Consider the following 22327-nt stretch of genomic DNA (forward strand, 5'->3'; position numbering starts at 1 on the left):
CGAAACATTTGAAAAATTCGAAAACTAAAAAATGTTCATTATTGAAGAACTAAAATGAAAAATCGAGGAATCGAAAAACCTAAAATTTTAGAAATCGAAAAATCCAGAAGTCAAAAATCGAAAAGTCGAAGAATCGAAATTCCAAAACTGAAAATCTAAAAAACTGAAATTTTGAGACATCGAAAAATCAAAAAGTGAAGTCGAAAAATTGAAAATCAAAAACCTGTAAAATCGAAAAATTGAATTGATGAACTGGAAAATCGGAACAGTCGAAAGTCAGGAAATGGGAAAATCAAAACATCGATTAATTGAGAAATCAAAAAATTTTGTTTGTAAAAGTCAAATTTGAAAAATTGAAAAATGTAGAACCGGTAAATCGAAAAATCGAAGGATTAAGAATTCGAAACATTTGAAAAATTCGAAAACTAAAAAATGTTCATTATTGAAGAACTAAAATGAAAAATCGAGGAATCGAAAAACCTAAAATTTTAAAAATCGAAAAATCCAGAAGTCAAAAATCGAAAAGTCGAAGAATCGAAATTCCAAAACTGAAAATCTAAAAAACTGAAATTTTGAGAAATCGAAAAATCAAAAAGTGAAGTCGAAAAATTGAAAATCAAAAACGTGTAAAATCGAAAAATTGAATTGATGAACTGGAAAATCGGAACAGTCGAAAGTCAGGAAATGGGAAAATCAAAACATCGATTAATTGAAAAATCAAAAAATTTAGTTTGTAAAAGTCAAATTTGAAAACTTGAAAAATCTAGAACCGGTAAATCGAAAAATCGAAAGATTAAGAAATCGAAACATTTGAAAAATTCGAAAACTAAAAAATGTTCATTATTGAAGAACTAAAATGAAAAATCGAGGAATCGAAAAACCTAAAATTTTAGAAATCGAAAAATCCAGAAGTCAAAAATCGAAAAGTCGAAGAATCGAAATTCCAAAACTGAAAATCTAAAAAATTGAAAATTTGAGGAATCGAAAAATCAAAAAAGTGAAGTCGAAAAATTGAAAATCAAAAACCTGTAAAATCGAAAAATTGAATTGATGAACTGGAAAATCGAAACAGTCGAGAGTCAGGAAATGGGAAATTCAAAACATCGATTAATTGAAAAATCGAAAAATTGAGAATTTAGAAAAGTCAAAAATTGAAAAATTGAAAAACCGAGGTATTTAAAAATAGTAAAATTGAAGAGAAAAATTGAAAAAACGTAAAGGAAAATCAAGAAATGGAAAAAATTCAGAAATCAAAAAATTGAAACTCAAGAAATTGAAGAAAAACAGAAATTGTCAAATCGAAAAATTGAATAATAAATAATCTGAAAAACCCAAAACTGAAGAATGGAAAACCTGAAAATCTCTAAATGAAATAACCAAAAACTGAGAAAACCTTAAAACACTGAAAAATTCAAAAATCATAAATCTAAAAACTTAAAAACTGAAGAATTGAAGAAATGAAAAATAAAAAACTGAGAGTTTATAAAAGTCAAATTTGAAAGAATGCAAAAACCAAATATTTCAAAATCGTTAAATTGAAGAGGAGACAAATTGGAAAAACACAAAACTGAAACATTGTGAAAATGAAAAATTGAGACATTGTAAAATCGAAAAATTGAATAATAACTAAAGTGAAAAATTCCAAAACTGAAATTTCCAAAAATTGAAAAATGAAAGAAAAACTGAAAAATCCCAAAATTGAAATATCCAAAACCTGAAAAATTTTAAGAATTGAAAAATTGAAAAATCGAAAAATCAAAAAATCAAATAAGTCAACTCGAAAAATCGAAACCTTGAAAAATAGACAAATTGAAAAACTAAAAAATGAAAACAGTCAGGGATTATTTCAGGGATTCCAAAAATTCCGAAGATTCCGCAGATTCCAAATATTCAAAAATTGGAAAGATGATAAAATATTTAAAATTCCAGTGATACTGAAGTATCTAAAAATAACGAAAATCTGAAAGCTCTAAAGATTATAGAAATTCTAGTGATTCTAGATTCTAGAGATTCTAAAGATTCCAAAGTGGTTTGAAAAATTCAAAAAGTATAAAAGCTTTCACGTATTACATACACTAGAAACTGCGAATTGTAAAGACACTTAAGATTCTAAATAAACTAAAGTTCTAATGTTCCAAATATAAAAAAGATCCAACAAAATCTTAAAAATTTTAAAGAACCTGTGGGTACTAATGATTCTATAAATTGCAGAAATTTTAGGCTTCATGGAACTCCTAGTAATTCCTAAAGTGTTCAAAATTTCCATAGATTGGAAAGGCTCTAAAGAGTCTAAAGACTCTAAGGACTCTAAGGGGTCAAAAGCTAAAATTCTGTTTCGAATACTTGAAAGATTCTAAAGGTTCTAGAGAAATTCCAAAAGGCCAAAGATTATAAAACTTACACTAATTATTATTTTATAAATCTTGGAGACCTGATAATTTTAGAAATAAAAAAAAATATATTGATTCCAGAGACTAAACAAAACGAATCCACATGATCACGCGGTACATTTCAAGTCAGCTTCGCCGCCACCTGCCGCCGCATCCATCTCGCAAACTTTCCCCATTAATCCGCTAATTACCGCCCCGCAAAAACACCCTAATCAATTAACCTCGCGCCCCTGCCGCATTCCCCGATACCCAATTAAAACTTTCCGGAGCGCCGTCTGCATAGGCAAACAACCGTACGACAATGCGCCTGTAAGCAGGCCACACGTTAAACACGCCTGCATACCTCTCCAGCCCTCCTAGACGCTGGTGCGCCCTCGCCAGACTCAGGTAGGACTCCGCCCGCATGTTGGGGTTGTCGAGCTCCTCGCTGATGAACAACTGCCTGTGGGCGTACTCCAGGGCGTCCCTGCAAGGCAAAAGACTCGTTTAAAGGGAGAAAAAGGGCATTTCGGTGTCTGGACAAAACGACGAGGCTCGAGCCCGTCTTTATTGCATCAGGGGTGGACTACCGGCTTTGTTAGGGAGATTTGCATTGCAGATGAGGAGATGATATTGTAAGTAGTTGGAGATTTCTTTTAAGGGATGTTAAATTTGAAATTAATAAAAATTTACTCAAACTCCGGTCCGGTGACTCCATAAATCCTCCAAAGCGTCCAACTACTTCTTCCTCGCCGCTACATCGCAATAACCCTAATTCCGGGCCGTTTAGAGCGGCATCATCACGAACAAAAAGAGCCGCGGTCCGGTCGCCCGGAAGAATTCCGTGCGAATCAACTCCGGAATCCATCCATCGGGATTCGAGTTTAATGTCGTGTACGGAAAAAATCGTCCCGACCTCGGGCACATAAAAACTCCCAGAGGTCCTCAAGAAGCCGGCGAGCGTCGATGATGAACTTCCAGCCGGTATTAATATTTTCGGCGAAGTAATCGGCTCTCTAGTTCGGCGTTTTTAGTACAAAGTGACACGGTTGTAAAACCTCCGGCTCCATAAAATTTAAATACCCATTCCCGTTCCGGGGTATCAGCCCGGCCCGAACGAGCGATTTATTGGAAAAACAAACATAAACTTTCAATTTTTCCCCTTTTTACGGCAGCGACTCGAACAAACACCCTTAAAAATTCTTCCGGTTCAACGAATCGAGAGGAATTAAGACTTCGAGCGCACCTTCCAGGCTCCCGCATGCTCTGTCTTTTTTAATACTGTGTAAACAGAGTGACGTTGCGTCGGATGATTTTCGGAGTGACGTCACGGGTTTGCGGAGGGGATGCCAACGCGCGATTTTTCGCGCTAATCCCCGACGTGCTTAAGCGAATTAATTGGAATTATTAATGCCGCTCCATCAGCGCCCCGAATTGCGCGAATTAATCTAAATAAGTAGTGAGGGTGGGAAGTGAAGGATAATTATTGAAGAGTTCATCCAATCGAGGGCTCAAGGAGCGCCGGATTTAATTGGGAAATATTTCCTGTGTCAGATGCAAGGTTCGGAAGTGCGGGATTGACAGATTCCGCTTTCTTGTTGAATAAAATTAAGGGTTTGGATGATTTCGCAAAAACGATTCGATGATTGAGTGCGTCTGAGCGAATTAAATGGCTCGGGAGGTTGAAATTTCATTATTACTATAAACGAGTTTTTCTTAATTCGGTTGGTAATTAAAAAAATTGCTGTAGCTAATTAGTTCGGGATAAAAAGGGGAGAGCGGGTCATCTGTGCTTAGCCACGCCCTCGTAATTGACCAACCGAGCTGAAGTACAAAGTTCGGAAAATAAACACCGATATTGTTGTTTTGTGGAAGTGTGTTTGTTATTGTTGAGAGTGTGCGGTCGGAGTTGGTTTCTTTAAACATTAGCGCCAGAAGACTTGAAAAGGAACTTGTTAGAGCATAAAGGCGAAAAGTTGTGTGACTCTAACTTGAACAAGAAGATTGAAAAAGTATAAAAGGGTGAAGGCGAAACGGCGTCACGATGTTTTAACTGGGAATCTTTGGCCTGTAGTTGGTAGATTGTAAATTCTATCCATCGGGGACGAAAACAGCAGCGGTAACTAATTTTCCCGAGCCGAAGACGTGAAAACAAGTTCAAAGTAAATTTCTCGGAATATTTGCGAAATCAAAAATTTTTTTGAGGGAAGAACGAGTGTTGAAAACATACAATGAAGAACTGTGAATCTGGAATTCATTTGCCAAAACCAGTTTTTCTTAGCATGTACTAGCCCCGCCCACCCACCCTCTGTTTTCTGGGAAGGTATGTGATTTGCCAAAATCAGTCTTATTTTAACAGGAACTTGCCCCGCCCACCCACCCTCTGTTTTCTTGGAAGGTATGTGATTTGCCAAAATCAGTCTTATCTGAGCAAGTCCTAGCCCCGCCCACCCACCCTCCGTTTTCTTGGAAGGTATGTGATTTGCCAAAATTAGTCTTATCTCAGCAGGTACTAGCCCCACCCACCCACCCTCTCTTTTCTTAGAGGATATCTCATTTGTGAATCTGAAATTCAGAATAGTAAAATATTCAAATGATGAATCTTAAAATTCTCAAGCCAAAAATACGAAATCACAAAATTTTGGAATTCATAGTTCCAAAAAACTCTGAATCCTAAAACGCTGAATCTCAAATCGTAATCTAGGAAAGCCTAAATCTGTGGTTCTTAAAACACTCACTTTTGAAAAATTATAATACTCGAAATCCATAGACATGAAATCCGAAATCTATATTTTCTGAAATTTTCAAGTCGTGGATTTTCAAAATTTAGACACTAGAAGTCGTGATCTAAACTTACACAATCATGAGATTCTTAACCTTGAAATCTCAGTCCCTTAAATCCCATAATTTGACGTTCTAAACCTTGAAATTACGAAACCCAAAAATCACAGTCCTAAAGTTTTAAAAATCACAATCTAGAAGTCCTAAAACAGTGAATTCGGAAGCCACGATAATAAAAACTTCAAGTCATGGATTTTGAAATTTCAAATGTCAAAATTATCAAGCGAGAAATACGAAATTATGAAATTCTGGAATCCATTATTCCGAAAATACTGGATCCTAAAACGCCGAATCGCCAATCATAATCTTGAAATTGGGAATTTTGAAATCTTCATCTTGGCATTCTGAATCCTAAAATTATGATCTCCGAATTCCGCGCTCATGAAATCCTAAATCTGTGATTACTGAATTTTTCAAGTTATGGATTTTCAAAATTGAAAGACTTGGAACCGCAATCCAAAATTTCAAAATCATGAGATTCTTAATCTTGAAATCTCAGCCCCATGAAAAATCCCATAATTTGACGTTCTAAAACTTGAAATTAGGAAACCTAAAAATCATAATCCTGAAGTCCTAAAATCACAGTCCTGAAATCCTAAAACTGTGAATTCGGAATCCACGATCATGGATTTTGAAGTTTCAAATCTCAAAATTATCAAACGAGAAATACGAAATTATGAAATTCTGGTATCCATTATTCCGAAAATACTGGATCCTAAAACGCCGAATCGCCAATCATAATTTTGAAATTGGGAATTTTGAAATCCTGATCGTGACATTCTGAATCCTAAAATTATGATCTCCGAATTCCGCACTCATGAAATCCTAAATCTGTGATTCCTGAATTTTTCAAGTTATGGACTTTCAAAATTTAAAGACCTGAACCCGGAATCCAAAATTTCAAAATTTCAAAATCATGAGATTCTTAATCTTGAAATTTCAGCCCCTTAAAAATCCCATAGTTTGACGTTCTAAAACTTGAAATTAGGAAACCTAAAAATCATAATCCTGAAGTCCTAAAATCACAGTCCTGAAATCCTAAAAGTGTGAATTCGAAATCCACGATCATGGATTTTGAAGTTTCAAATGCCAAAATTATCAAACGAGAAATACGAAATTATGAAATTCTTGAATCCGTTATTCCGAAAATACTGGATCCTAAAACGCCGAATCGCCAATCATAATCTTGAAATTGGGAATTTTGAAATCCTGATCTTGACATTCTGATTAGTAAAATGATGATACCCGAAATCCGTACTTACGAAATCCTAAATCTGTGATTCCTGAATTTTTCAAGTTATGGATTTTCAAAATTTAAAAACCAGAAAGTAATCCAAAATTTCAAAATCATGAGATTCTTAATCTTCAAATCTCAGTCCCTTAAATTCCAAAATTTGACGTTCTAAAACTAGAAATTACGAAACCTAAAATCACAGTCCTACAACTACAATTTTAGTGTCATAATTCCAAAAACCATGAATCCTAAAACACCGAATCACAAATCATAATCTTGAAATTGTGAATTTTTTGAAATCTCGATCTTGACATTCTGAATCCTAAAATTATGATACCCGAAATCCATACTCATGAAATCCTAATTCGGTGATACCTAATTTCCTCAAACTGTGGATTTTCAAAATTTATACACCTACAGAATTCGCAATTCAGAAATAGAAAATCATGAGATTTTTAATCTTGAAATCTTAGTCCCTTAAATGCTGCACTTTGACGTTCTAAAACTCGAAATTACGGAATCCGAAAATCACATTCCTGAAGTCCTAAAAGTGTGAATCCGGAATCCAGAATACTAAACTCCTCAAGTCATGTAAGTTGAAATTTCAAATGCCGAAATTCTAAATTTTCAAATCACGATCTTGACATTCTGAATCCTAAAAATATGATACCCCAAATCAACAGTCATGAAATCCTAAATCTGTGATTCCTAAAACACTCAGTTGTGGATTTTCAAAATTTAAACACTTGAACCGAGTGTTTTAGGAATCACAGATTTAGGATTTCATGACAGTTGATTTTGGGAAACATAATTTTAGGATTCAGAATGTCAAGATCGGGACTTGGAAATTCAGAATGCCTAGATTACCATTTGTGATTCAGCGGTTTAGGATTCAGGGTTTTTGGAATTACGGATTTGATCTCAAATCGTAACCTAGGAATTCTGAATTTTCAAATCCCGACCTTGACATTCTGAATCCTAAAATTATGATATCCCAAATCCACAGTCATGAAATCCTAAACCTGTGATTCCTAAAACACTCAATTGTAGATTTTCGAAATGTAAATACTCGAACCCGCAAATCCATAATTCCAAAAATCCTGAATCCTAAAACCTGAATCATAAATTGTAATCTAGGAATTCTGAATTTTTAAATCCCGATCTTGACATTCTGAATCCTAAAATTATGAAACCCCAAATCCACAGTCATGAAATCCTAAACCTGTGATTCCTAAAACACTCAACTGTAGATTTTCGAAACTTAAACACTAGAACCCAGAATCCAGAAATACAAAATCATCAGATTCTTAATTTTGACTTTCTAAAACTTGAAATTACGAAACCCGAAAATCACAATCCTGAAGACTCAAAACTGTCAATCTGGAATTCAGAATAAAATCATGAATCTGGAAATTCCAAATGCCGAAATTCTTAAGCCGAAAATACGAAATCACGAAATTCTGGAATTCATACTTCCAAAAACCCTGAATCCTAAAGCCCGAATCACAAATCGTAATCTTGGAAATCTGAATTTTCAAATCCTGATCTTGGCATTTTAAATCCCGAAATCCAACCATGAAATCCTAAATTAGTGATTCCTAAACCATTAAATTGAAAATTTTCAAAAAATTAAACACTAGAATCTATAATCCAGAAATACAAAATCTTCAGAGTCCTAATTTTGATGTTGTAAAAGTCGAAATTATGAAATCCGAAGATGGCAGTCCCGAAAACCTAAAACTGTGAACCTGGAATTCGGAATAATAAAATCTTAAAATCATGTCTCTTGATATTTCAAGTGCCGAAATTCTCAAACCGGAAATACGAAATCACGAAATTCTGGAATCCATAATTCCAAAAACCTTGAATCCTAAAACCCGAATCACAAATCGTAATCTTGAAATTCTGAATTTTCAAATCCCGATCTTGGTATTCCGAATCCTAAAATTATGATACCCGAAATCCACAGTCATGAAATCCTAAATTCCTGAATTTTTCAATATTTTAATATCGAGATCTCAGTCCCTTGAGTTGCCCACTTTAATGTCCTAAAACTTGTAATTTAAGAATTCCGAAAATCAAAACCCTGAAGTCCTAAAACTTTGAACCCGAAATTCATGGACCTTGAAATGCTAAATTCCGAAATTCTCAAGCCAGAAATACGAAATCATGAAATTCTGGAATCCATATTTCCAAAAACCCTGAATCCTAAAACGTCCAATCCTAAATCATAATTTTGAAATTCTGAATTCTGAAATTCTGATATTGATATTCTGAAGCCTAAAATTATGATAGCCGAAATCTACAGTCATGAAATCCTAAATCTGTGATTCCTGAAATACTCAAGCTGTGGTTTTTCAAAACTGAAATACTGGAACCCGCAAACCAGAAATACAACATCATGAGTTTCTTAATTTTGAGATTTCAGTTCCTTAAATCGCGCACTTTGATGTTTTAAAACTTGAAATTAAGAATTTCGAAAATTAAAGTCCTGAAGTCCTAAAACTTTGAATCCAGAATTCAGGCTAGTAAAATCTCTAAGTCATGGATCTTGAAACGTCGAATGCCGAAATTCTCAAGACAGAAATGCGAAATTATAAAATTCTGGAATCGATAATTCCAAAAACTGTGAATCCTAAAACACCGAATCACAAATCATAAACATGAAATTGTGAATTTTGAAATTTTGATTTTGACATTCTCAATACTAAAATTATGAAACCCGAAATCCGTAGTCATGTAATCCTAAATCGGTGACTTCTGAGATCCTCAAGCTGCGGATTTTCAAAATTTAAACACCTATGGAACCCACAATCCAGAAATATAAAATCAAGAGATTTTTAATCTTGAAATCTTAGTCCCTTAAATCCTGCACTTTGACGTTCTAAAACTTGAAATTACGGAACCTGTAAATCACATTCCTGTGAAAAATTGTGATTTTTTTGAAATATCATGAGTCATGAAATTCTAATTCGGTGATTCCTAATATCCTCAAGCTGTGAATTTTCAAAATTTATACACCTATAGAATTCGCAATCCAGAAATAGAAAATCAAGAGGTTTTTAACCTTCAAAACTTAGAATAGTAAAATCTTCAAGTCATGAACCTTGAAATTTTAAATTCCGACTCTAGGAATTCTGAATTTTCAAATCCCGATCGTGACATTCTGAATCCTAAAATTATGATACCCCAAATCCACAGTCATGAAACCTGTGATTCCTAAAACACTCAATTGTAGATTTTCAAAATTTAAACACTCGAACACGCAAACCCATAATTCCAAAAATCCTGAATTCTAAAACCTGAATCACAATTCGTAATCTTGGAATTCCAAATTTTCAAATCACGATCTTGACATTTTGAAACATAAAATTATGAGACCCGAGGATTTAGGACGTCATGTCCTAAATCTGTTATTCCTAAAACACTCAATTTTGGATTTTCAAAATTTAAACACTAGAACCTGGAATCCAGAAATACAAAAACATCAGATTCTTAATTTCGACGTTCTAAAACTTGAAATTACGAAACCCGAAAATCACAATCCTGAAGACCTAAAACTGTGAATCTGGAATTCAGAATAATAAAATCTTCAAGTTATGAATCTTGAAATCTCAAATACCGAAATTCTCAACCCAAAAATACGAAATCAGGAAATTTTGGAATTCATATTTCCAAAAACCCAGAATCCGAAAAAACTGAATCACAAATCGTAATCTTGGAATTTTGTATTTTCAAATCCTGATCTTGGCATTCTAAATCCCAAAATTCACAGTCATGAAATCCTAAATTTGTGATTCCTAAACCATTGAATTGAGGATTTTCAAAATTTAAACACTAGAATCTTGCATCCAGAAATACAAAATCTTCAGATTTCTAATTTTGACGTTCTAAAAGTCGAAATTACGAAATCCGAAAATCACAATCCTGAAGACCTAAAACCGTGAATCTGGAATTCAGAATAATAAAATCTTCAAGTCATGAATCTTGAAATTTCAAATACCGAAATTCTCAACCCAGAAATACGAAATCAGGAAATTTTGAAACTCATATTTCCAAAAATCCTGAATCCGAAAAAACTGAATCACAAATCGTAATCTTGGAATTTTGAATTTTCAAATCCTGATCTTGGCATTCTAAATCCCAAAATTCACAGTCATGAAGTCCTAAATTTGTGATTCCTAAACCATTGAATTGAGGATTTTCAAAATTTAAACACTAGAATCTTGCATCCAGAAATAAAAAAACTTCAGATTCTAATTTTGACGTTCTAAAAGTCGAAATTACGAAATCCGAAGATCACAATCCTGAAGACCTAAAACTGTGAATCTGGAATTCAGAATAATAAAATCTTCAAGCCATGAATCTTGAAATTTCAAATACCGAAATTCTCAACACAGAAATACGAAATCAGGAAATTTTGGAATTCATATTTCAAAAAACCCTGAAACCGAAAAAACTGAATCACAAATCGTAATCTTGGAATTTTGAATTTTCAAATCCTGATCTTGGCATTCTAAATCCCAAAATTCACAGTCATGAAGTCCTAAATTTGTGATTCCTAAACCATTGAATTGAGGATTTTCAAAATTTAAACACTAGAATCTTGCATCCAGAAATAAAAAACTTCAGATTCCTAATTTTGACGTTCTAAAAGTCGAAAATACGAAATCCGAAAATGGCAGCCCTGGAAACCTAAAACAGTGAATCCGGAATTCGGAATAGTAAAATCTTCAAGTTATGAATCTTGAAATTTCAAATACCGAAATTCTCAACCCAAAAACACGAAATGAAGAAATTTTGGCATTCATATTACCAAAAACCCTGAATCCGAAAAAACTGAATCACAAATTGTAATCTCGGAATTTTGAATTTTCAAATCCTGATCTTGGCATTCTAAATCCCAAAATTCACAGTCATGAAATCCTAAAATTGTGAATTCGGAATCCACGATCATGGATTTTGAAGTTTCAAATGTCAAAATTATCAAACGAGAAATACGAAATTATGAAATTCTGGAGTCCATTATTCCGAAAATACTGGATCCTAAAACGCCGAATCGCCAATCATAATCTTGAAATTGGGAATTTTGAAATCCTGATCTTGACATTCTGAATCCTAAAATTATGTTCTCCGAATTCCGCACTCATGAAATCCTAAATCTGTGATTCCTGAATTTTTCAAGTTATGGACTTTCAAAATGTAAGGACCTGAACCCGCAATCCAAAATTTCGAAATTTCGAAATCATGAGATTCTTAATCTTGAAATCTCAGTCTCTTAAAAAAATCCATAATTTGACGTTCTAAAACTTGAAATTAGGAAACCTAAAAATCATAATCCTGAAGTCCTAAAATCACAGTCCTGAAATCCTAAAACTGTGAATTCGGAATCCACGATCATAGATTTTGAAGTTTCAAATGTCAAAATTATCAAAAGAGAAATACGAAATTATGAAATTCTGGAGTCCATTATTCCGAAAATACTGGATCCTAAAACGCCGAATCGCCAATCATAATCTTGAAATTGGGAATTTTGAAATACTTATCTTGACATTCTGAATCCTAAAGTTATGATCTCCGAATTCCGCACTCATAAAATCCTAAATCTGTGACTCCTGAATTTTTCAAGTTATGGACATTCAAAATTTAAAGACCTGAATCCGCAATCCAAAATTTCAAAATTTCAAAATCATGAGATTCTTAATCTTGAAATTTCAGCCCCTTAAAAATCCCATAATTTGACGTTCTAAAACTTGAAATTAGGAAACCTAAAAGTCATAATCCTGAAGTCCTAAAATCACAGTCCTGAAATCCTAAAACTGTTAATTCGGAATCCACGATCATGGATTTTGACGTTTCAAATGTCAAAATTATCAAACGAGAAATACGAAATTATGAAATTCTGGAATCCATTATTACGAAAATACTGGATCCTAAAACGCCGAATCGCCAATCATAATCTTGAAATTGGGAATTTTGAAATCCTGATCTTGACATTCTGATTAGTAAAATGATGATACCCGAAATCCGTACTTACGAAATCCTAAATCTGTGATTCCTGAATTTTTCAAGTTATGGATTTTCAAAATTTAAAAACCAGAAAGTAATCCAAAATTTCAAAATCATGAGATTCTTAATCTTCAAATCTCAGTCCCTTAAATTCCAAAATTTGACGTTCTAAAACTAGAAATTACGAAACCTAAAATCACAGTCCTACAACTACAATTTTAGTGTCATAATTCCAAAAACCATGAATCCTAAAACACCGAATCACAAATCATAATCTTGAAATTGTGAATTTTTTGAAATCTCGATCTTGACATTCTGAATCCTAAAATTATGATACCCGAAATCCATACTCATGAAATCCTAATTCGGTGATACCTAATTTCCTCAAACTGTGGATTTTCAAAATTTATACACCTACAGAATTCGCAATTCAGAAATAGAAAATCATGAGATTTTTAATCTTGAAATCTTAGTCCCTTAAATGCTGCACTTTGACGTTCTAAAACTCGAAATTACGGAATCCGAAAATCACATTCCTGAAGTCCTAAAAGTGTGAATCCGGAATCCAGAATACTAAACTCCTCAAGTCATGTAAGTTGAAATTTCAAATGCCGAAATTCTAAATTTTCAAATCACGATCTTGACATTCTGAATCCTAAAAATATGATACCCCAAATCAACAGTCATGAAATCCTAAATCTGTGATTCCTAAAACACTCAGTTGTGGATTTTCAAAATTTAAACACTTGAACCGAGTGTTTTAGGAATCACAGATTTAGGATTTCATGACAGTTGATTTTGGGAAACATAATTTTAGGATTCAGAATGTCAAGATCGGGACTTGGAAATTCAGAATGCCTAGATTACCATTTGTGATTCAGCGGTTTAGGATTCAGGGTTTTTGGAATTACGGATTTGATCTCAAATCGTAACCTAGGAATTCTGAATTTTCAAATCCCGACCTTGACATTCTGAATCCTAAAATTATGATATCCCAAATCCACAGTCATGAAATCCTAAACCTGTGATTCCTAAAACACTCAATTGTAGATTTTCGAAATGTAAATACTCGAACCCGCAAATCCATAATTCCAAAAATCCTGAATCCTAAAACCTGAATCATAAATTGTAATCTAGGAATTCTGAATTTTTAAATCCCGATCTTGACATTCTGAATCCTAAAATTATGAAACCCCAAATCCACAGTCATGAAATCCTAAACCTGTGATTCCTAAAACACTCAACTGTAGATTTTCGAAACTTAAACACTAGAACCCAGAATCCAGAAATACAAAATCATCAGAATCTTAATTTTGACTTTCTAAAACTTGAAATTACGAAACCCGAAAATCACAATCCTGAAGACTCAAAACTGTCAATCTGGAATTCAGAATAGAATCATGAATCTGGAAATTCCAAATGCCGAAATTCTTAAGCCGAAAATACGAAATCACGAAATTCTGGAATTCATACTTCCAAAAACCCTGAATCCTAAAACCCGAATCACAAATCGTAATCTTGGAAATCTGAATTTTCAAATCCTGATCTTGGCATTTTAAATCCCGAAATCCAGCCATGAAATCCTAAATTAGTGATTCCTAAACCATTAAATTGAAAATTTTCAAAAAATTAAACACTAGAATCCAGAAATACAAAATCTTCAGAGTCCTAATTTTGATGTTCTAAAAGTCGAAATTATGAAATCCGAAGATGGCAGTCCCGAAAACCTAAAACTGTGAATCTGGAATTCGGAATAATAAAATCTTCAAATCATGTCGCTTGATATTTCAAGTGCCGAAATTCTCAAACCGGAAATACGAAATCACGAAATTCTGGAATCCATAATTCCAAAAACCTTGAATCCTAAAACCCGAATCACAAATCGTAATCTTGAAATTCTGAATTTTCAGATCCCGATCTTGGTATTCCGAATCCTAAAATTATGATACCCGAAATCCACAGTCATGAAATCCTAAATTCCTGAATTTTTCAATATTTTAATATTGAGATCTCAGTCCCTTGAGTTGCCCACTTTAATGTCCTAAAACTTGTAATTTAAGAATTCCGAAAATCAAAACCCTGAAGTCCTAAAACTTTGAACCCGAAATTCATGGACCTTGAAATGCTAAATTCCGAAATTCTCAAGCCAGAAATACGAAATCATGAAATTCTGGAATCCATATTTCCAAAAACCCTGAATCCTAAAACGTCGAATCCTAAATCATAATTTTGAAATTCTGAATTCTGAAATTCTGATATTGATATTCTGAAGCCTAAAATTATGATAGCCGAAATCTACAGTCATGAAATCCTAAATCTGTGATTCCTGAAATACTCAAGCTGTGGTTTTTCAAAACTGAAATACGGGAACCCGCAAACCAGAAATCCAACATCATGAGTTTCTTAATTTTGAGATTTCAGTTCCTTAAATCGCGCACTTTGATGTTTTAAAACTTGAAATTAAGAATTTCGAAAATCAAAGTCCTGAAGTCCTAAAACTTTGAATCCAGAATTCAGACTAGTAAAATCTCTAAGTCATGGATCTTGAAACGTCGAATGCCGAAATTCTCAAGACAGAAATGCGAAATCATAAAATTCTGGAATCGATAATTCCAAAAACTGTGAATCCTAAAACACCGAATCACAAATCATAAAGTTGAAATTGTGAATTTTGAAATTTTGATTTTGACATTTTCAATACTAAAATTATGAAACCCGAAATCTGTAGTCATGTAATCCTAAATCGGTGACTTTTGAGATCCTCAAGCTGCGGATTTTCAAAATTTAAACACCTATGGAACCCCCAATCCAGAAATATAAAATCAAGAAATTTTTAATCTTGAAATCTTAGTGCCTTAAACCCTGCACTTTGACGTTCTAAAACCTGAAATTACGGAACCTGCGAATCACGTTCCTGAAGTCCTAAAACTGTGAATCCGGATTCCAGAATACTAAAATCTTCAAATCATGGATCTCGAAATTTCAAATGCCGAAATTGTCAGTCCAGAAGACGAAATCAAGAAATTTTAGAATCATAATTGCAGAAACCCTGAATCCTAAAACACCGAATCGCAAATCATAATCTTGAAATTGTGAATTTTGAAATTTTGATTTTGACATTCTTATAATACTAAAATTATGAAACCCGAAATCCGTAGTCATGTAATCCTAAATGGGTGACTTCTGAGATCCTCAAGCTGCGGATTTTCAAAATTTAAACAAAAATGGAACCCACAATCCAGAAATATAAAATCAAGAGATTTTTAATCTTGAAATCTTAGTCCCTTAAATCCTGCACTTTGACGTTCTAATACTTGAAATTCCGGAATCTGCAAATCACATTCCTGAAGTCCTAAAACCGTGAATCCGGATTACAGAATACTAAAATCTTCTAATCATGGATCTCGAAATTTCAAATGCCGAAATTGTCAGTCCAGAATACGAAATCAAGGAATTTTAGAATCATAATTCCAGAAACCCTGAATCCTAAAACACCGAATCACAAATCATAATCTTGAAATTGTGAATTTTGAAATTTTGATTTTGACATTCTTAATACTAAAATTATGAAACCAGAAATCCGTAGTCATGTAATCCTAAATCGGTGACTTCTGAGATCCTCAAGCTGCCGATTTTCAAAATTTAAACACCTATAGAACCCACAATCCAGAAATATAAAATCAAGAAATTTTTAATCTTGAAATCTTAGTCCCTTAAACCCTGCACTTTGATGTTCTAAAACATGAAATTACGGAACCTGCAAATCACATTCCTGAAGTCCTAAAACTGTGAATCCGGATTCCAGAATACTAAAATCTTCAAATTTCAAATGCCGAAATTGTCAGTCCAGAATACGAAATCAAGAAATTTTAGAATCATAATTCCAAAAACCATGAATCCTAAAACACGCAATCACAAATCATAATCTTGAAATTGTGATTTTTTTGAAGTATTGATCTTGATATTCTGAATCCAAAAGTCATGATACTCGAAATCCAGAGTCATGAAGTTCTAATTCGGTGATTCCTAATATCCTCAAGCTGTGAATTTTCAAAATTTATACACCTATAGAATTCGCAATCCAGAAATAGAAAATCAAGAGGTTTTTAACCTTCAAAGCTTAGAATACTAAAATCTTCAAGTCATGAACCTTGAAATTTTAAATTCCGACTCTAGGAATTCTGAATTTTCAAATCCCGATCGTGACATTCTGAATCCTAAAATTATGATACCCCAAATCCACAGTCATGAAACCTGTGATTCCTAAAACACTCAATTGTAGATTTTCAAAATTTAAACACTCGAACACGCAAATCCATAATTCCAAAAACCCTGAATCCTAAAACTTAAGTGACAAATTGTAATCTAGGAATTCTGAATTTTCAAATCCCGATCTTGACAATCTGAATCCTAAAATTACGATACCCCAAATCCACAGTCATGAAATCCTAAACCTGTGATTCCTAAACATTCAATCGTAAATTTTCAAAATTTAAACACTCGAACCCGCAAATCCATAATTCCAAAAATCCTGAATCCTAAAATCTGAATCACAAATCGTAACCTACAAACTCTGAATTTTCAAATCCCGACCTTGATATTCTGAATCCTAAAATTATGATACCCCAAATAAATAGTCATGAAATCCTAAACCTGTGATTCCTAAAACACTCAAAGGTAGATTTTCAAAATTTTAAGACTCAAACACGCCAATCCATAATTCCAAAAACTCTGAATCCTAAAACTTGAGTGACAAATGGTAATCTAGGAATTGTGAATTTTCAAATCCCGATCTTGACATTCTGAATCCTAAAATTATGAGACCCTAAATCCACAGTCATGAAACCTGTGATTCCTAAAACACTAAATTTTGGATTTCCAAAATTTAGACACTAGAACCCGGAATCCAGAAACACAAAATCATCAAATTCTTAATTTTGACGTTCTAAAACTTGAAATTACGAAACTTGAAAATTACTTCTGTTAATCTGGAATTCAGAATAAAATCATGAACTGGAAATTCCAAATGCCGAAATTTTCAGTCCGAAAATACCAGATCACAAAATTCTGGAAATCATAATTCCAAAAGCCCCGAATCCTAAAACGCTGAATCACAAATCGTAATCTAGGAATTCTGAATTTACAACTTCTGATCTTGACATTATGAATCCTAAAATTATGATACCCCAAATCCACAGTCATGAAATCCAAAACCTGTGATTCCTAAAACACTGAATTGTAGATTTTCGAAATGTAAATACTCGAACACCCAAATCCATAATTCCAAAAATCCTGAATCCTAAAACCTGAATCACAAATTGTAATCTATGAATTCTGAATTTTTAAATCCCCATCTTGACATTCTGAATCCTAAAATTATGAAACCCCAAATCCACAGTCATGAAATCCTAAACCTGTGATTCCTAAAATACTCAACTGCAGATTTTCGAAACTTAAACACTAGAACCCGAAATCCAGAAATACAAAATATTCAGATTCTTAATTTTGACTTTTTAAACTTGAAATTACGAAACCCGAAAATCATAATCCTGAAGACTCAAAACTGTCAATCTGGAATTCAGAATAAAATCATGAATCTAGAAATTCCAAAGGACGAAATTCTAAATCCAAAAATACGAAATCACAAAATTATGGAAATCAAAATTCCAAAAGCCCTGAATCCTAAAACGTTAAATCCAAAATCGTAATCTAGAAATTCTGAATATTCACATCCCGATCCTAAAATTCTAAATCCTAAAATTATGATACCCCAAATCCAGAGTCATGAAACCATAAACTTGTGATTCCTAAAACACTCAATTGTGGATTTTCGAAATTTAATCACTCGAACCCGCAAATCCGTAATTCCAAAAACCCTGAATCACAATTCGTAATCTTGGAATTCCAAATTTTCAAATCCCGATCTTGACATTTTGAAACCTAAAATTATGAGACCCGAAATCCGCAGTCATGACGTCCTAAATCTGTGATTCCTAAAACACTCAATTTTGGATTTTCAAAATTTAAACTATCCCGGAACCCAAAAATACAAAATCATCAGATTCTTAATTTTGACGTTTTAAAACTTGAAATTACGAAATCCGAAAATCACAATCCTGAAGACCTAAAACTGTGAATCCGGAATTCAGCATAATAAAGTCATGAATCTTGAAATTTCAAATACCGAAATTCTCAACCCAGAATTACGAAATCAGGAAATTTTGGAATTCATATTTCCAAAAACCCTGAATCCGAAAAAACTGAATCACAAATCGTAATCTTGGAATTTTGAATTTTCAAATCCTGATCTTGGCATTCTAAATCCCAAAATTCACAGTCATGAAATCCTAAATTTGTGATTCCTAAACCATTGAATTGAGGATTTTCAAAATTTAAACACTAGAATCTTGCATCTGGAAATAAAAAATCTTCAGATTCCTAATTTTGACGTTCTAAAAGTCGAAATTACGAAATCCGAAAATCACAATTCTGAAGACCTAAAACTGTGAATCTGGAATTCAAAATAATAAAGTCTTCAAGTCACGAATCTTGAAATTTCAAATACCGAAATTCTCAACCCAGAAATACGAAATCAGGAAATTTTGGAATTCATATTTCCAAAAACCCTGAATCCGAAAAAACTGAATCACAAATCGTAATCTTGGAATTTTGAATTTTCAAATCCTGATCTTGGCATTCTAAATCCCAAAATTCACAGTCATGAAATCCTAAATTTGTGATTCCTAATCATTGAATTGAGGATTTTCAAAATTTAAACACTAGAATCTTGCATCTAGAAATAAAAAATCTTCAGATTCCTAATTTTGACGTTCTAAAAGTCGAAATTAGGAAATCCGAAAATCACAATCCTGAAGACCTAAAACTGTGAATTCGGAATTCGAAATAATAAAATCTTCAAGTCATGAATCTTGAAATTTCAAATACCGAAATTCTCAACCCAGAAACACGAAATAAGGAAATTTTGGCATTCATATTTCCAAAAACCCTGAATCCGAAAAAACTGAATCACAAATCGTAATCTTGGAATTTTGAATTTTCAAATCCTGATCTTGGCATTCTAAATCCCAAAATTCACAGTCATGAAATCCTAAATTTGTGATTCCTAAACCATTGAATTGAGGATTTTCAAAATTTAAACACTAGAATCTTGCATCTGGAAATAAAAAATCTTCAGATTCCTAATTTTGACGTTCTAAAAGTCGAAATTACCAAATCCGAAAATCACAATTCTGAAGACCTAAAACTTTGAATCTGGAATTCAGAATAATAAAATCTTCAAGTCACGAATCTTGAAATTTCAAATACCGAAATTCTCAACCCAGAAATACGAAATCAGGAAATTTTGGAATTCATATTTCCAAAAACCCTGAATCCGAAAAAACTGAATCACAAATCGTAATCTTGGAATTTTGAATTTTCAAATCCTGATCTTGGCATTCTAAATCCCAAAATTCACAGTCATGAAGTACTAAATTTGTGATTCCTAATCATTGAATTGAGGATTTTCAAAATTTAAACACTAGAATCTTGCATCCAGAAATACAAAATTTTCAGATTCCTAATTTTGACGTTCTAAAAGTCGAAAATACGAAATCCGAAAATCACAATCCTGAAGACCTAAAACTGTGAATTTTGAATTCTTGACATTCTGAAATCTAAAATTATGATACTCGATCCAAAGTCGTAAAATCCTAAATCTTTGATTCCTGAAACCTCAAGTTGTGTATTTTTAAAATTTAAACACTGAATTTGAGAATGTTAATTCGAAAAGTCTGAAATCTTGAATCTTAAATCTTAAACCTTGGAATTTCAAATTCGGAAACTGTAAAATTTGCAACACTGAAATCTTTAACTATAAAGTTCAAAGTAGGTACACACTTAATGTTAGATACGTGAAATCCTGAAATCTGAAATTCCGAATAGTTTAATTCAGAAATTCTAAGTCTTTAAACTGTGAATCCTGAAATCCCGCATATTACAATCCTGAAATCCTGAAATCATTATTTCAACCACGTCAATATTTCGTCATACGCTCCACCATGTACTCGCCCACTGGAAACAAATTCGCGCCATCATCCCCGTTATCAAAAAAATCGCGTTTCCAAATCGCGCCTCCGAAGAAATCAGCGCCGACCTCCCCCGAACAAAGTTCTGCATAAATAAGTTTCCAGTTTTTGTTGTTGATGAGGCCGCCGGTTTGAACGGGCGCCGAATTAGGCTTATTGCGATGTAACGGCAAGCGTAAAAAGTGTAAAAAGTTGGAGAAGTTTTTAAAAGGGAATTTATGGATTTTTTGTGGAGTGTTGTCGAAAAGTTGAGTCGCCGTAAAAAAGTAACCCTTTGTTTTCGGGGAGATTTGCAGGCTGAATAAACATTAGCGGATTGTCAATTTCGCATTAGGGAGGAATTTTCGTGCTGAATTAATCTGTGTGTTTTACTTTATCAGAAGTGAAGGGAATTTGAATCGAAATTAAAAAGTGTTTGCTTTGTGGCGGAGCGCGCCGCGATCGGGGGCGCTCGTTACTCGTGAACTTTACAAATTTAATATGTACATAGATATTTTTTTTACGTTTAGTTTTTCACTGAAGTTTGGTGAAATTCACTCACCTGTACTTCCCCCAGTCCATGTAAGCCTGGCAGAGGTACCCCAGGAGCACGAACTTGTCCTCCCGCTTGCGAATCGCCTTGAGGGCTGACTTCCATTTCCGAACGGCTTGCTGCTGCTTGTGCTGGTTGTACAGTTTAACCCCCTGGTCGACCTACATAACCAATATGTCAAAAATTGGAAGTGTTAATGAAAATGAACTTTTGGATAATTGTACCATTCTTGAAAAAGTGCTTCCTTTTAAAAAAGTAAGGTCCCCATTTAACACAATAATAATTATTATTCAACAATTTTTCTTTGTATTTCATGTTATGTATTGGATTTTTTCTAATGGCATAGAATTAATAATAAAGAAATTTGCGTTTTTGTGTTTTTTTCTCAGTATGCATTAATCACTAGTTCGGTCGGAAGTAATTCAATTACTTTTACAATTACTTTATGCGATTAATTTTGACTTGAAACATTTTGGGGGCTCTTGATAATTTTGAAAGAGTTTGAAACAATCTTGGGTTCCTCTAGTGGTTTGTTAATGTCAAACAATCTTGTATCAAGCAAGTACTAGCCCCGCCCACCCACCCTCTATTTTAGTGGAAGGTATATCATTAGCCAAAATCAGTCTTATCTTACGAAGTACTAGCCCCGCCCACCCGCCCACTATTTTCTTGGAAGGTATATGATTTGCCAAAGTCAATCGTATCTTAGCAAATGCTAGCCCCGCCCACCCGCCCTCTTTTTTCTTAGAGGATATATCATCTGCCAAAATCAGTCTTATCTTAGGAAGTACAGCTCTGAGAAAAGAGAGTGTGGGTGGGTGGGGCTTGTACTTGACGGATAAGACGGATTTTTCAAGTTTTAGATTTTTCAATTTTTGGATATTTTAATTTTTCCATTTTTTAAATTTTAGATTTTTGAATTTTTCGATTTTTCTATTTTTCAATTTCAAGATTTTTGAATTTTTCAATTTTCCGATTTTTTTTTCGTTAATTTTTAATTTCTCGATTTTTCGATTTTTTGACTTTTCATTTCTAGATTTTTCATTTGAATTTTCCAATTTTTCAGTTTTCGGATGTTTCAATTTTTCATTTTTTCGATTTTACTATTTTTTGAGGTTTCGATTTTTTGATTTTTTAAATTTTCGATTTCTCGTTTTCTTTGTTTTTGAATGTTTCGATTTTTTGGTGTTTCGATTTCTCTATTTTTCAATATGTACTTCGATTTCTGGATTTATTGAGAAGTTGACATTCCAAT

General features: G+C 33.2%; 1 protein-coding gene across 2 annotated transcripts in view; it reads right to left on the reverse strand.

Annotated features, from left to right (window-relative positions):
- Positions 1 to 22327, reverse strand: part of LOC135140655 (43 kDa receptor-associated protein of the synapse homolog) — a 62975-nt gene that overhangs the window by 27055 nt on the left and 13593 nt on the right. For both annotated transcript variants that reach the window (XM_064071296.1, XM_064071295.1), the window contains exons 3-4: positions 21082 to 21233; positions 2734 to 2856 (exon numbers count right to left, since the gene is read on the reverse strand). In XM_064071296.1, coding sequence (XP_063927366.1) covers positions 2734 to 2856; positions 21082 to 21233 — 275 coding nt within the window. The remainder of the gene's footprint in view (positions 1 to 2733; positions 2857 to 21081; positions 21234 to 22327) is intronic.

Source organism: Zophobas morio, unplaced genomic scaffold, assembly GCF_036711695.1.
Source record: "Zophobas morio isolate AGI-343-1 ecotype UQ-CSIRO unplaced genomic scaffold, CSIRO_AGI_Zmor_V1 ptg000040l, whole genome shotgun sequence".
In the NCBI taxonomy this organism is placed as follows: Eukaryota; Metazoa; Arthropoda; class Insecta; order Coleoptera; family Tenebrionidae; genus Zophobas; species Zophobas morio.